The 16842-nt window shown below is 49.0% G+C and overlaps 1 protein-coding gene across 1 annotated transcript in view; it reads left to right on the top strand.

The window, feature by feature from the left end:
- The window catches only part of ngfra (nerve growth factor receptor a (TNFR superfamily, member 16)), a gene marked incomplete at both ends in the record, with an annotated part of 48263 nt that extends 35012 nt beyond the window's left edge, over positions 1-13251 (top strand). Inside the window, one exon of the mRNA XM_080856452.1 lies at positions 13199-13251. Within this exon, the coding sequence (XP_080712578.1) occupies positions 13199-13251 (53 nt within the window). The remainder of the gene's footprint in view (positions 1-13198) is intronic.
- Between the last annotated feature and the right edge of the window lie 3591 nt (positions 13252-16842).

Here is a 16842-nt window from a genome sequence, read left to right on the forward strand (position 1 = left end):
AGACCTGTAATTCCACTCCTCTTTCCTTTTGAGCTCCACAGATGCCTTCAGACAAAGTAGCAAAGACCCAGCAAAGCACACAGGCTGGGTTGGGGAGCTGAATGCATGACACTGGCTTTGTTAGAGTCACACTTATTTCACTGGATCGAACACCAGCGTACTCATGGAGCTAGCTTCTTCTTTCATGGAGGGAAGTTAAGATGGGAACATAGGAGGATAAGAGTTGGTGATGTGTCCTTCAGGGGGATCGTGTCAAGGTGGCAGGGAACAGGGAGGAAAAAGGGGGGAATGAAATGGTGATGAAGAGATGGAGAATAGAGATGATCAGGGAGCGGGTGAGAAAGGAAGAGTGTGGGAATGGCAGAGACGGACAGAGGAAGAGAACGATGGAAAGTCAGAAAAGAGATCTGGGGACAGGACGAGAGGAGTGGTTGGCTTATAGAGTAGTGGGAGCTGGCGGTTTGGGTGGGTCTGGTGAGTCTGTCTGTCTTCTAGCAGACTTACCATAAACATTGTAGCAGTTTTATATACAGTATATTATTGAAGTTGTATAACTTGCCATCAGAATCACAGAATGCTATACATTAATCATAACAGCCATGGTCACACTCGTATAAAAGGTAATACATTAAAATTCTTGATGAACATCAGACCTCCTCATCAGTTTTTTGTGAGGGAACAATTTCCCCTCATGAGCTGCTGCTGCTGCTGCTCCTGACATCACAGAACTTTCCAGAATCTCACACAGCTCTTCCCATGGGAACAATGTAAACCCTGTCAACGGAAACCAACATAGCATGTTGCCCCACCTCCCCACTTCTCTCCATTATAACGACAGTCTGAAGGAGCTTGAGAACCCTTCCTGAAGACTCACATGTGAACTGAAATGGGGCCCTCAAGGCAGTCAGTGGTGGGGAGTGGCGGACATTGTGGGGGAAGGGGGAGGGGTATCCCCTGCATAAATAATGCACCGAATCAATACACGAGAGGAGGAAAAAGAAGGGAAAAGCAGTTGTAGACTGTCTGAATAGTGATGGAGGGGTGTGAAAGTGTGTTGGTGTGTGTGTGTGTGTGTGTGTGTGTGTGTGTGTGTGTGTGTGTGTGTGTGTGTGTGTGTGTGTGTGTGTGAGTGTGTGGTGTCTGAATAGTGATGGAGGGGTGTGAAAGGGGTGCTTCTCTTTGGGTGGTTTCATGTCGATGGCTGACCTCTGGGGACGATGGTCCAGAGAGGCTCTAATTCATTAATTCAGCCTGTCTGTACACTGGTCCTCACTGTGTGTGTGTGTGTGTGTGTGTGTGTGGATGTGTGTGTGTGTGTGTGTGGGGGGGGGGGGGGGGGGGGTGGTGTGTGTGAGTTTGAGGAGACAGAGGCTGTGAACTGGAAGTCCAGTGAGCCAGTACTTCAACATGGATCTAATGCAGGGACTGTAGAAATGACCTCTGTGGAATATGTGTGGAATATGTGTGTCAATGTCAGTAATAATTTTGGGTTGTTATGGAAAAGTTCTGTTATAGAAGAGTGATTAGTCACCTTTTTTTTGAAAGCCCTAAAGAAAAGCCAAGTGGAAATATCTGTAGCGCAGAGCACCTGTGTCGTGTGTGTCTGCTTCTCTTCTTCTCTCCTTTAATGAGCTCGGGGGCTCTGAGGAGTTTGATTGTTTTGTCATGGAATTGTGGGTAGGCATCCCTCACCGACCGGAAGACTAAAGAAGGAGACGGAGGAGGAGGAGGAGGGTGTACGACGATGAATACTAAAAAAGGAAGTAGAAAAAAACACAAGTCTAAATGAGCTTTTTTTGTCTCTCTATCCTTCCTCCCCCTCCTCCTCCTCCACCACAGACCCCAGCATCCCCACCTCCACCCCGTCCCCGTCTCCTTTCTCCTCCTCGGACCCCGTCTTCACGCAGCCCGACGACTCCCTGAGCACCAACCCAGGGGGGGAGCCCACCACGGCGAACCCCAGCTCGCCTCGCTTCATCGGGCACGGCTTCAACGAGAACCTCATCCCCATCTACTGCTCCATCCTGGCCGCCGTGGTGGTGGGTCTGCTGGCCTACATCATCTTCAAGAGGTGAGGTGCTGGGGGGAACTCAGGGCTGATAGACAGGCACTGTGAATACATGTGTGTTTGTACGGGTGTGTACTGATACCTTTGTGTTTGTTTGTGAGAGGTGTATGTGAGAGGTACGTATTTGTAAATCCATGGCAGCATCTGTTTATAGGTACAGTGATGTAAGTTAATGGTGTTCTGTACGCAACACTGTTCCATACACTTCAACCTTTAACCTTTATAACTTAACCTTTTTAACCTTCAAATAGTATAGCAAAATGTACATAATATACTGTATGTAATATAATAGAAAGACAGGATGAAGGTTGAGGGGAGCAAGAGAGGAAGAGAGATAGAGAGATAGATAGAGAGAGTGAGAGAGAGAGAGAGAGAGAGAGAGTGAGAGAGAGAGAGAGAGAGATAGATAGAGAGAGTGAGAGAGTGAGAGAGAGAGAGAGAGAGAGAGAGAGAGAGGCTGTCCACTGAAGTGTGTCGTGGAGAGATGATAGGATGGGGGGAGGGGGGGGGGGGAGACAGTGAAAGCTGGTAAAATATTCAGTTGTGCTGTCAGAGGGCATGACACTGACCCACTTACACTCCCCTCCCACCAACCACACACACACACACACACACACACACACACACACACACACACACACACACACACACACACACACACACACACACACACACACACACACACACACACTTGACACTGACTCACTTACACTCCCTTCCCACCAACCACACACACACACACACACACACACACTCACACACAAACACACACACACACACACACACACACACACACACACACACACACAGCCAAGACACCAACATGTCTGAAGCATTAGATGATTTATCCTCCTGTACCTGACTAATGTTTTTTATATGTTATCATCACAGACAAGGAACATCCATATCTCCAGCTATTCACGTCATCACAACAATAAGCCATTAGTAACAAAGATACCAAATCCCTATCAATATGAATATCAGTATTTATATATATATTTAACACAAAAGGAAGTCAGGACAGCCCTAGGCAGCAGTCAGAGGACATTAGGTTATAACCAGCGAGATAATTGTTCCACATATCTGTACTTACATACTTACATACCACATATACAGTATATATTTACATACTTACATACCACATATCTACTCTTACATTCCATGCAGTAGCGTTCCAGCTTTGAACCCAGACTGACGCAGTATCTCCGTGTCTCTGCGTCTTCCGCTCCTCGCAGGTGGAACAGCTGCAAGCAGAACAAGCAGGCGGCTAACAACCGTGCCGCCACAGCCAACCAGACGCCGTCGCCGGAAGGCGAGAAGCTGCACAGCGACAGCGGCATCTCCGTGGACAGCCAGAGCCTGCAGGAGCAGGCAGCGCAGGCGCAGGCGGCCCAGCAGGCACAGGTCCAAGCGCAGACGCAGACACCAGGGCAGGGCCCCACACTGCTGCAGTCCCAGACGCAGATGCAGACTCACACGCCCGAGCAGATAGGTGAGTGAACAGTCAGACTGATGAGCGACATGTTTTACTCTGCACATAAAGGACTCCTCATCAGGTGCGTAAACAGGTGGACCTAGCGCTATTCAATACAAAGAGAATCCTTTAGCTGGGGCATCATGGGCCAGAAATGAGTTCAGACATCCACTTCAGATATATGAGAAATATGCCAATAAGGTGCTATATGGCTGACATAATGGGAAACTAGCCTAATCTAGCACATGCTATAACTGTCTTAGAAATTGTATAAAACTAATTACTTTTAAAACTATTATAGTTTATATTCTTCAGGGGAAAGGTATTTTGCCCTCAGACCTGGGAAACATGCTAGGCTAGGAACATGAGGACTGTTGCTGTAGGGGCTTGTGTGCCCTTGTATGGCAGTATGTGTGTGTGTATGTGTGTGTGTGTGTGTGTGTGTGTGTGTGTGTGTGTGTGTGTGTGTGTGTGTGTGTGTGTGTATACGTATGCCTTGATAGCACACAGCTGTGGATGGGATGACAGAGCACACATGTCACATGTTGTGTGCATGAGATGTAAGCCACTCTGAGGGCTTCTGGAATGCTGGAGATAACACACATGCACAGAACACACATAGACACACACACGCACGCACGCACGCACGCACGCACGCACGCACGCACGCACGCACGCACGCACACACACACACACACACACACAGCAGCAGCAGAGATAGACTTAGTGCTCTTAAACCATGTCAACATTTATAAGTCTAAGGCTGAATCCCATTACACCCCTTAGGCCTACGCCTTTCCCCTTCCCCTCCGTTTTGCGCGTTCACGTGTAGGGGTAGGGTTATCCCAATTCACGTTAAGACAGAAAGGTAGAGGTGGGGGAAGGGCTTTCCACCCCTCCAAACGGAGATTTTCTGAGGGCACACTTCAAACGGAGGGGTGAGACCGATTTCCCCCAATGCATTGCGAACCCGTGATCATTCACCCCCCAATCCTGTAAACATCGTGCGAGTCCCTTTAAAAATGTCGGAAACAGCAGGAAAAGCATCACACAAATGTAAGTATTTTCTTTGTAATTCATGGTTTTAAAACTTGTTTGATGAAATGTTGCATTGTGTAAACAACAGCTGCAGGCGCCATGTTTGTTTATGTCTGATGAGTGACAGCTGTCGCTCTTCGGTTATGTGACAGCTGACGCAGCGTACTGATGACGTACGTAATTGTTGAAGGGATATCTCAATTCGTAGGGCTAGCGTTGCAACCCCTACGCCTACACCTACGTTATTGCTCCGTTTTAAAAGGCGAGGGCCAAGGGGTAGGGGTAAGGGTAGGGGTGGAGATTAGAAATGGGATTGGGCCTAAGACTCAGCATGGACCTAACACTATCATATATGATATCAGTGCAGAGATGGAAGATATAAGAGAGGCCATCTCTCCAAAAGCGAGGGCTCAGATGGGCTGACCTGTTAACCCACCTCATATAGATCATGTTCATATAGATGTATACACACTGATGAAAAAGGGTCAAAAGTCAATCAGCTCCCTGCACTCAGCCCACCATGCACTGTTTGTATGGGTTGCTATGCTATCACCATCGCCTTCATCGTCATCATCATCATCTCTCTACTCCATTTAGCGACCTCACGACCCACTAATGGATCAGTTCAGCCCCTCACACACACACCACACACACACACACAGACACAAAAACACACATACACACGCACACGTACACAGCTGACCTGTTTCCGACGTGGAAAGTGAACGCTCCTGTTTGCAAAAGCAGAGAGCGGGGAGCCGAGGGCCACTCAAAAGCTTCCCAGCAGCTGTCAGAGGGCTGGCTGCCGGGACCAATCGGCTGTGTGCAGAATGCCGTTATTGTCATCAAGAAATCATTCTAGGTTTTAAAGTTTGATGGAGTTATGAAGCCGTGATTACAAGACAGTGCTCCACTGTGCATCATTAGCAAAGAACATTGTGTTTTCCCTGCTCCCTCAAAATTACATAATTAGGGTAGGCACAGTAGTCTTTTTGATTAGAAAACATCTAATGCACCCTCTAGACCTGAAGGAGGGAGATAAGAGAGGGGGAGGAGAGGAGAGAGAGATTGGAAGAGAGAAAGAGAGAGAAAGCCATGGTAGGAAAATAAACAATAAATTAAAAAGGTTAAGTACTACAATAACAAAAGGCTCAGCTAGAGGCATAGGTGCATCATGGGTAGGGGCGAGAGCTGCAACATTTGTGAGAGATGGGACGGCACAAAAGAGAGAACCAAATAGGGAAGGAAGGAGGTGCAGGAATTTAAAGAGGAGGTCTGCCTGGGGAGGCCCCCTCTCTTTAGCTCTCTCTCTCTATCCCTCTCTCGACTCTCTCTCTCTCCCTCTCTCTCTCTCTACTCTCTCTCTCCCTCTCTCTCTCTCTACCTCTCGCTCTCTCTGTCTCACCCTCTCTTCAGCTCTCTCCCTCTCTACTCTCTCTCTACCTCTCTCTCTCTACCTCTCTCTGTCTCCCTCTCTCTTCAGCTCCCTCTGTCTCACCCTCTCTCGACTCTCTCTCTTCCTCTTTCTCTCTCTCTCTCCCTCTCTCGACTCTCTCTCTCTCTCTTTATGGCTATTTCCTCCACTCACACACACTCCTTTTTATCTCGCTTTATATCCCTCTTTTTCTCTTTCTCTTTTCCACTCACAAATACACAAACCCTTGCCGTCTCACACACTCTCTCCATCTTTCAAAGACACACACACACACACACACACACACACACACACACACACACACACACACATCACCCTCGTCCCTCTCTCTGGACACACCAGTGTCTAATCTCTCATTCCTAAACTCATAAGTAGCACATGCTCTGTGTTAGGAGCACTGGGCCCACACTGTCTGTCTCTGCTCTACATGCAGTTTTTAAGCTTCCAGCAGCCACGACTGCACGACACACACCACACACACACACACAACGCACACATGCATGTGCGTGCACGCCTGCAAGCCCACACACGCACACACTCAGAATCACAATCACACATATTCTCTCTTTTACACATACAAACTGCCAGCCTGTCTCTCTATCTTTCTGTCTCTCTCTCTCTCTCTCTCTCTCTCTCTCTCTCTCTATCTCTGTCTCTCTCTCCCCCAGCACCCGCTGCTGTGCCTGCGCCTCGATGACTCATAGCTCTGTGTCTCTGTACGCACCTTAGTTCTCCATGCTGTGACAGGACACCCCCCAACCCCCCCCCCCCCCCCCGCCACCCCCCACCCCACCCCTCCACCAACCCACTCCCCCTCACACATGCCCTCTCCACAGAGACACTCCATCCTTCACTCCTGCCTGGGTGGGGGTAGATGGAGGGGGTGGGCTAGGGATGGGGGGATGGCAAGCCGGAAGACAACAACAGCACAAGCACCCACCCACCCTCAAGTCTGAGGATAGACTGCCTCTAAAGGCCCTCCAGAGCCCATGCCTTTATGTCACTCACTTAAAGGGGAGTTGGGGGGGTGGGGGGGGGGGGGGGGGGGGGGTTGGGGGGTTAATGCAGTGAAGTAGAGGACAAGAGAGAAGCAGAACATTGGAGCGTGAGAATGAGAGAGAGAAGAAGAGGCTATGTTGTAGTGCAGTGCTTCAGTATGTTTTGGCAATGCACCGGCTTTCTCAGGGCAGTTGTGCAGGTGGGGCATGTTGGTACATGGAGATGCATGGTGATAAGGAGAGGCTGGAATTCTGGCAGTTTTATCTCACACCATCAGAATGAGAGTAGGGGGTTTGTGTCGCTGCATGGGGTTTTCACTGAAGGTGGCTGTGTGCTCTGTTCTGAGCTTAACAAACACATGCACGTACACACACAGGCACTCACGCACGCACGCACGCACGCACGCACACACACACACACACACACACACACACACACACACACACACACACACACACACACACGCACATGCACACACACACACACACACACACACACACACACACACACGCACATGCACACACACACACACACACACACACACACAGTGCGCACACACTCAGTCGCCCCACCAGTAGCCTGTACCGTAATGCTTCAGTTTCATTAAGAATGCTGTGATATTGAATTGAAGTTATTGGTGCTTAAAGATGAAAGAGATAGACGAGACAGAAAGACTAAGAAACAAAACGTGGCTGTCAGAAAGAATTCCGGCTTTTGCATTTTTTCCCTCTCCTAAACAACAAGAAAAGGAAAGGCTCTGATAAAGGATGAGTTTTGTTAGCAGATGGAGGCTAATGAGCCCTGGACGGGATTCCACTCTTTTCTTTTCTTTTCTTTTCTTTTCTTGGCTTTCATTTTCTGTTGTGTAATTCCTATAGGCTGCCTGTCTGAGTCAGGTGCGCTGCCAGAGATTAGACACCATCTCATTTTAAACTTCACTCAGCTGGTCCAAGGTTCCCATGAGTAGTCAGACTGAAATGGGTTTTACTCATGACTTGTGGTGAGTCACATGCGCACACAACACAGAAACACACACACACACACACCCACATGCACTCACTCACTTTCACTAAAGCAGAAACCATTTGTGGCACTTTAATGCCAGTCTAAGGCCCTAATTGTTATTGGATATGCAGCCAGGGATTGTGAATGTCTGGTGCCGTTTAGCGCCAAATGAGGACTTTGGAGATTTCTTTGTGTTGCCTTTGTCGTTTTGGGACTTTCCATTGAGAACTTTGTTTACTTAGGACCATTGGCCTTCACTCATGTGGAATTACAGGCTCCTGAACCTTTACCACACAGCATGTGATTGGCTTACGTTGGAGGTATCCGCCCACTGAGCCCCTCAGGGGCCGCTTCTGATTGGCTCATTAGCAGGTGTGGTGCGATTGATGCCAGGGGAGCCCCAACCACCCCCCCCCCCCCCAAGACTTCCCAAGGGGTGCTTACAATTTGGTGCTATGCAGTGTTTAATAGGTGCTAATTAGTACTAGTGAAGAGACATGGGGCTGCCATAGAGGAAGCCATTAAAGAGGTACAGCGCAGGACCACATGCTGGTGGATGGAGCTACCACAGTCCTAATGGGGGTCCTCATTAGGACACCCCAGAGAAACGCAGCTACATTCAATAAGTCCTCCTAATCTAAAACAAAAGTCCCTGGAAAAAAACAACAAAAGAAGAGAACTAGAACAAACCCTGGGATTTAACTTACTGAGCTCATCTCACGGGCTGTCAATTAAAGGAGATGGATGAGACGGTGGAGTTCTTTCTTCCCTCTCTAGTGAGAAGAGGTAGTGTGAGAGTGTGCTGGGCAGCGTAGTTGTTAGTCTCAGGGTGTGTGTGTGTGTGTGTGTGTGTGTGTGTGTGTGTGTGTGTGTGTCCGTGTGTGCGTAGGGGGGAGGGGGGGGGGGTCAATATTGAGTCAGCAATATTGCGGGCCAGGGAAGACCCATCTCAGTCTTGGCCAATCAGACTTGACCTACACAAGTCTCTTAGAGGTAGTCATCCCTCACTTCTGTCTATCAGCACTTCTCTTCTCCCTCCCCTGACTTCTCTCTCCCCCCCTCTCTGGGGGATGAAGAAGAGATGCTGGGCTGGTATGTGTGTGTGTGTGTGTGTGTGTGTGTGTGTGTGTGTGTGTGTGTGTGTGTCTGTGTGTCTGTGTGTGCGTGTATGTGTGTTGTGGGGGTGGGTAGGGGTGGGCGTGTAGCTGGGGACTGGGGTGAAAGGGTGATTAATATTTAAAGGTGTTCCATCCTCTCACTCGTCTGGTGGCGCTGACCCCGCTGTGACCCCCCACTCAACACAAAGTGGGGGCACGACAGCTGCCGGTCACGAGCCCCCCACACCAACATATAACCACGCACGCACACTCGCTCACACTCACTCATGCACACACAAGTACAAACAGGATCAAATCTCTTCACTGCAAACGCATGTTCTTGCACATCGTGCACCTGCTTATGTAGTCCATGTGCACATGCTCTCTCAAGCTGACACACCCTCTCTCCATATACAACGGATCCCCCACACATCGTTAGTCTTTGACATACATTTAATACACACATGCACAATTAACACACATACACACACACACGCATACTCTATCTCTCTGTACTTCACAGACATACACCCACACACAATCACTTTATGCTGAAGATCACTCTCTTTCTCCTGGATGGAAATATATTCACTCTCAGGTTGTCAGTGCACTGACGGTGGTGAGCACAGGCCAAGATGGAGCAGGTCTGCCCCTCAGAAAAGTGAGATGAAGTGGGAGGAAGAGCTAAGCGATCGAACCCCGGAGCACAGAGCCCATTAGGAGCAGGACATCATTGGACTGTGCTCCTCAGGGGGGTACCAGAATGGGAGCTCCTCGTCTGAGGCTGGTTTTGAGGGGGAGGGCAGGCAAGAGAGGTAATAGAATGTGAACACCTTGTCTGGGGCTGCTGTTGTGAGGGGGGTGGGGGGGGGTAATAGAATGGTCCGTTGCTTAGGGCAGCAAAGCCTCTGTAAGCCCGCTCCTTTACCCCAACGCTCCACTCTTCCTAACTGATTGATTGATTAACGGATGCAGAAACACACACACACACACACACATACACACACACACTCAGGAGCGACTCGGACGCGCCGGTTTCCCCAGGGAGTGTCGCCGGTCCGCTCGGCATCGATCCCCCTCTTACTTCTCTTAGTCGGCCATCTTTAATGAGACAGAGACGCCGGACGAGGCCTCCGCTGGGGCCCCTACTGAGCGTGCTCAGAAGACTCGACTCAGCGCTCTGGAGAACATGAGTGCCGGTCGTGTGTTCTTAAGATGGACAGCGCATTAACGCGCACACACACACCAAGGGCCGTCACCCAACTGTACAGAGGGTCACTGTATGATCCAGTTAATCAGAAGCTATACGGGCTACTGAACACTCTGGCTTACCCAGCATATGCATTCATGACTTTAATATGTGCAGGAAGCCAGTTCACAGCAATTGCAAGGGACTGCTCAGCATTCACAAAGCACAGTGGGGGAAATGTGTCATAGAGGATATGTAAAAGGTGGAAAAATAGTTCCCCCATGACAGAAATAGCTGGTAGGGAGATTGGCTGACCACCCAGTTGGTTGAAAGGGGCCAGGGGTTATGGCGGTCAGCAGGGGAGGAAAGCGGAAGCCTTGGCTGGGTTCAATGGAGCCCTCTGTGTCTGGCCGGTCCAGGCTCCGACCTACACACGGGACCGGCATCCCACTGCGCCAGCGGCCTCGCTCCAGTTGTACCCAAGAACACCCTGCGTGTCTATCCAACTGGAGCAGTCGGAGCAGTCACAAAGTGTGCCCGCTGTATGTCAGGAGTCCGAGCTCAAGCCTGCCAGAGGCACTTTCAGCAGCACAACAAAGACATGGCCGACTGACTGAGAGAGTCACGATAAGAGAATCACAACACATTATCTCCACTGTCAGAAGAGTGTGAGATATACTTAAGGATTACATTCTGTCACATTCTGGCTTATTTGAAGGTGTTTCACAATAATAGCAAAAGTTGCTTTTTGTATCTTGCATTGGGCAGACAAGCACAATCCCACACTGGACTCAAACTCGCAACAGCAGGCGTGAGAGGCGGGAGTGCTTGCAAAGAGGCTAACACCCATGGGTGCTAGCGTCTGTCGATGTGTAATTAAACATGAAATTGTATTGAGTGATATGATTTAAATAGAGGATCTTAAACTATGTATAGTGCTTGAGGATCAATTGGTTCCCAGTTTTTAAGCTTCTCAAAGCAGCACAGAGTTGTCCTCCAAATGTCAAAGGCTATTTTTAAATCTGCAGCATCCTGCAGAAAAACCTCACATTCATCAATAAATAACCAGGACATTTTAAATATAGAAATCTTAATGGATTTCAGGAGCGCAGGATGCAACGACAAATATCACTGAAAAAGAGGAGAGGAAGATAAACAACTGTGAGCAGGAGAGACAGGGAGAGGAACGCCTCTCCTTTTGGGACTGGTGGGGTTGGGGCATGTATACTAAGAAGACCCGGATGATGGTATAGAATGTTAGATACACAACAACAAAAACAGAGCCCCTCTTTAGAATTAGAATTCTCTAGTACATTCTGGCTAGCACTGGGCCCATTGATCAAGACACAAAACACAACCACACAACTCAAAAGCTTGTTTAAAAAGGACCGGAAAAAAGAAAGGAAAGAAAAGGAAAGAAAACCTCCTTTTTGTGCATTCTGGAAACATTTCCATGACAACCTACAACTGACAACAGATTGGGAGTGGGTAAAGTGGGGGTATTCGTCTCTCTCTCTCTCTCTCTCTCTTTCTCTCTCTCTCTCGCTCCATGACAGGATGTCTTGATGTCAAACTGTTGGCGGTTGAGGCTGGCATGACAGGAGAGAGAGTATCTCTATAGCGCCCCCTTAAGTTTCAGTGACACTTCTGAGATCTGAATGTTGAGACTTTGCAGGCACAGATGTACCATAAAAAAACAGTAACTGAGTTAGCCAAAAAAACAGAGCTTTAAACGCCACTGTTGCCATTGTTTAATTGAGCCAGAGGCAACCTGTGTCCTGAAGTTAGAAAAACAATGTTCTTTGATCGTGTTAATATGGAACTCCTCTTGAGAACTTCCCCCACTTCACTGCCACCCCCCCCCCCCCCCTTTTCTGTCTCTTGTCTCTGTCTCACTGTGTCACATGTGTGTGAGAACAGCTGATTGGCCTCATCAGCTCATCATGAGTCACTGAGGCTGCTGCTTATGACATGCCAGCAGGGGGGTTGACCCTCCTCTGGCCACAACACATCTGTGCTTTGGCCCTTACAATCTGGCCAGCAGCACCACATTAAGCAATGCTATGTTAGCTCAGATACAGCTTTTTCCTGGTGAGCTACGTAGCTCTTTACAGAAAGGAGGTCTTGGGCCGAGTGGTTGGGATAAGGATATTAGATAATTGACAACGTTTGACAGAAACTACAAAGGACAAAACCTAGCCTTCTCACCAGTAAGCTCATGTGAACATGTTGAGACTACTGACCAGACAGCTGTTTTTATTGTGACGTGTCCAGAATTGCCTCAAAAATAGAGAGGGTTCGATTTCAGCTAGGTTATGCAGACAATCAGGGACGTGCACAGGAATTTTGAAGGGCAGTTGCTCTGCCCTGGAGAAAAGGGGCAAGACAATATTTTTTTCACCGCCGCTGCCATGTAATCGCAAATTTTCAAAATATAATTTTAAGCTGTCACTTACCGCGAATGCCACGCCCCCGCCATGTAATCGCAAATGTTCACAATATCATTTTGAACTGAAACTTGCCGCGACTGCCACGCCCCCGCCATGTAATCGCAAATATTATTATTATAAAATATTTCCTTAGGAGGGGCAACTTATTTCCTTCGGAGGGGCAACTTCAGTCGGAGAGGGCAAACGGGCAGTTGCCCAAGCAACCTTAGCACACTCCTGTGCATGTCCCTGCCGACAATTACCCTGTCATTCCACTTGCCGTATGTGTTCCCTGTTCTACTCCATTCTGCTGGTTGCTTAGCATCGGTCGCTGCCGTGTGTGTTAGTCTTTCTAGTGTGTAATCTCAGTTCTGTTTCTTCTTTATCACCCTCTATCGTTTCCTTTCTCTCTTTCTCCCTCTCTCTGTCTCCATATCTTTCTTTATCTCTGTCTCTCTGTATAGTGGTGCGAATGGATGGGGCAGGTCAGCCGGACTCCCCCCCTCCACAGGCCTGAGGATGATGAGGAGGAGGAGAGGGAGGAAGACGAGACAGCAGCAGAGAGAGACGGTGGACAAGGGAGACGGAAAGATGGTGTGGTTGCTAAGGAAACTGAGGACCAGAGGGTTGTTTTCACTGCCCTCGTGAGAGACGTTGTCCCATTGACGAACTCTAGCATCTGGCTGGAGAAGAGCAGGTTCACACCAGCCTCCCTAGTATGGACCATTTGGACATGGACAGGAGTATCCTGGTGTGAATTCTTCCTCCCGAGGCAAAGGCAGAAGGCTTCACCAAGATCTGCTCACCAAACATGACCCCTCCAACACAAACACACACACACACACGCACACACATATGAAGTTCCTTCTAAACAGACTACCACAGTAACCACAAAAAACTCCCTCCAAATAACTTGGTAAGGACCCCACCATCCAAGGCCCAGTCACAGAGATGAGACGAGCTCTCTCCCACCTGGCACACACAACCCATCCTTACTCTACCACAACAACAAGTACATCCCAAGGGGCTTCCAGCATGTGAACGTAAGCAGTCCTACAGAACATAAGAGATGCTACTTCAACGCTAGCAGACCTCATGGACCCACAGCTTCCCCACCTCACCAATTACACATCCACACATTATATCTCCCAATGCATCATCACTGCCTGCTCTGACCTTCCGCTGACAGACATGTGGAGCCCCCATGAGGATGGGAGAGGACTGCAGGGGCTGAGGCACAGATGGGGAGATGAAGCGGCTGCTAGTGAGGCAGCCTCTGTCTCTCTTACCTGTGTACTTTTGCTATTCCTCTCCTTCATTTTCTTTTATTGTGGTGTCTTTTCTTTTTTTTCTTGGCCATTCCTGATCCCTTCATTCTGTCATGCTGCCCGCATTCATGCTGGCAAACTTGATCATCACACACACAGACACACACACACACACACACACACACACACACACACACACACACACACACACACACACACGTGCGTCACACATATTCTCAGACACAGACACACTCACGCAGTGGATGTGTCATATTCCTGCTAGTGCACACGCTATCAGGGCTCATGTTTCTGTTCACATTGGCTCTGCCCTTGCCGTGGGTCTGCAGTGCGCCTTTGGGCATGCTCTTGTTTTTCTTTCCCCTCTCTTTTTCTATCTGCCTCTCTGTCTCAGTTTCATCCTCTCTTCTTCCAACTCTTTCCCTCTCTCTCTCCATCTCTCTCCATCTCTCTCTCTCTTCCTCTCTCTCACCTTCTCCAATTGTGTTATTCACTTCTACCAAAATACATCCTGGCTCTCTGTCAAACTGCAGCAAAAGGAGCATTAACTGTCCCATTGACTGCCTCATGCCATACAAAGGGGGATATATCACTGCTTCAAGATCGGTTTCATAAACTCAGCTCTGTGAGTGCCGCATGAAACCTGGCTGAGGGAAGCTGATCCCAAGTCAGCCAAGTGACACATGCTAGTAGCTGAGCCTCAACTACTCTTCTATCACTCTGCTGTAGGTCTAGTCAGGTTCTTTTCCCCATCAAAATGGCGTTTCACTTCAGTCTTAAGCAGATGGATTTTTGGACTCCAGATGATGTTCAGATGATGTCTGCTGGACATTACATTCAGCTTCAGGAGTTTTGGACTCCAGATGATGGTCAGATGATGTCTGCTGGACATTACATTCAGCTTCAGGAGTTTTGGACTCCAGATGATGGTCAGATGATGTCTGCTGGACATTAGACTGTGGGTTTCCCTCCCCACTCTTGCTTCTTCTCCTCCCTTCTTTCTTTCTCTTTCATCCCACGTTTTGGGTTGTTTGGACGCTCCAAACTGCAGCAGATACCTAAGAGTCTTATCTGGCACCTGGACATCTCTGATGTATTTGTAGAACAGGAAAGGCAGCATCCTGCATCCAACCCTGAGGGAGGGAGGGAGGGGCGTGGAGGATTGGCTTGGGATCGAAATACAACCCCCTCTGGTTGGTTTAGTGTTGCTTTTAGCTGAGCCCACGGCCAGAAATGTCTTCTGCGTTTTCCGTTTCTAGTTCCCTGTTTACTCGATGGGCTTTGGTGCGGTGTGGCTTTCACAGCCAGCTCAGCAGTGTCACTCTGCGGCTCAGATCGGTTTAGGAGGGAGGGGGGTGAGGGATCACGGTAACCATCAGAAAAGAGCTGTGTCATCAACCTGGCATGATGGACTTTGCACTTATCATGACCGTATGATGTGAAGAATAGAGAGGAAAGGGAAGCTTGCACACACACCCACACACACACACACACACACACACACACACACACACACACACACACACACAGACACCCCAACATTACCATGTCCTAACACATGTAAAAGGACACAACTGGCTTCACCTTTGTTCTCTCTCTCTGGTTCTTCTCCACCCGCCAATGCGGTAATGAGTGGAAACATGGGACTGACTACAGAGACATTCCTCTACTGACTGTAACAGAAAGTGGCACACTCACACACACACACACACACATGCAGAAACACGTATACAAATATGCTATTTCACAAACACATACACGTACTCACGCACACATACTCTTGCACAGACACACACACATGCTATATTGTGTAGAGGAAAGAGGAAAACTAATATTTCCAGTTATGGCCCAGACACTCACAAACACACACACACATACACACACACGCACACACACACACACACACACACACACACACTCACACACAAACCCACACACACACATACACAAAAAACACAGGGCGTCTGATGGATTCCCTACCGGCTGAGGCTAATGGGTCTGGGTGTTTGGCGGTTAAAAACATGAGAGGCATTAGTGAGATGCTCCTGTCAGGCAGGTAGTAATTACTGCTGCCTCTCAGCCTCACTTACCGGGGACTGAAGCTGGAGCTGAAGCTGTAGTGAGCTCCCAGGGGACCCCGCTCCCCCACACCCTTTAACAGCTTCACAGCTCTGGAGCTCTGGGCTACAGCATCCTCACACTCCTCTGGGTTGGTTGGCATGCTACGCTAACAGTAGCGTGTGCTGGGCTAGTACTAGTAGGGGCTTCAGTTATTCTGGTAAGAATCCGAAAGCGCACAGTGCGTTTGTTCGAGCACAGCTGTGGTGGTATGGTGCCACAGTTGAGTGTGACCCTCTGCGGGATTCTTGGGGATGTAGTCCACTTGAGCGTGGTGAGTCTCGGTCTGCTGCACACCCTGAGCCAGAGGAGGCTGACAATGAGGGTTGGTTTAGCTGACATGGCACTTAAGGAGCAGCCCCCCCCCCCCTCTCACGACCACAACCACCATCTGTGCCACTGAGGCTGGCTCACGCACGCATGCCACCCACACATTACTCTGTGTATTCATTCACACACACACACACACACACACACACACACACACACACACACAGACACACACACACACACACACACACACACACACACACACACACACACACACACACACACACACACACACACACACACACACACACACACACACACACACACACACACACACACACACACACACACACACACACACACACACACACCACACACACACACACACACACAGAAATCGAGGCATGGGTGGAATATGGCAGAAATAATGAGGG

This window comes from Sprattus sprattus (assembly GCF_963457725.1).
Source record: "Sprattus sprattus genome assembly, chromosome: 18".
In the NCBI taxonomy this organism is placed as follows: Eukaryota; Metazoa; Chordata; class Actinopteri; order Clupeiformes; family Clupeidae; genus Sprattus; species Sprattus sprattus.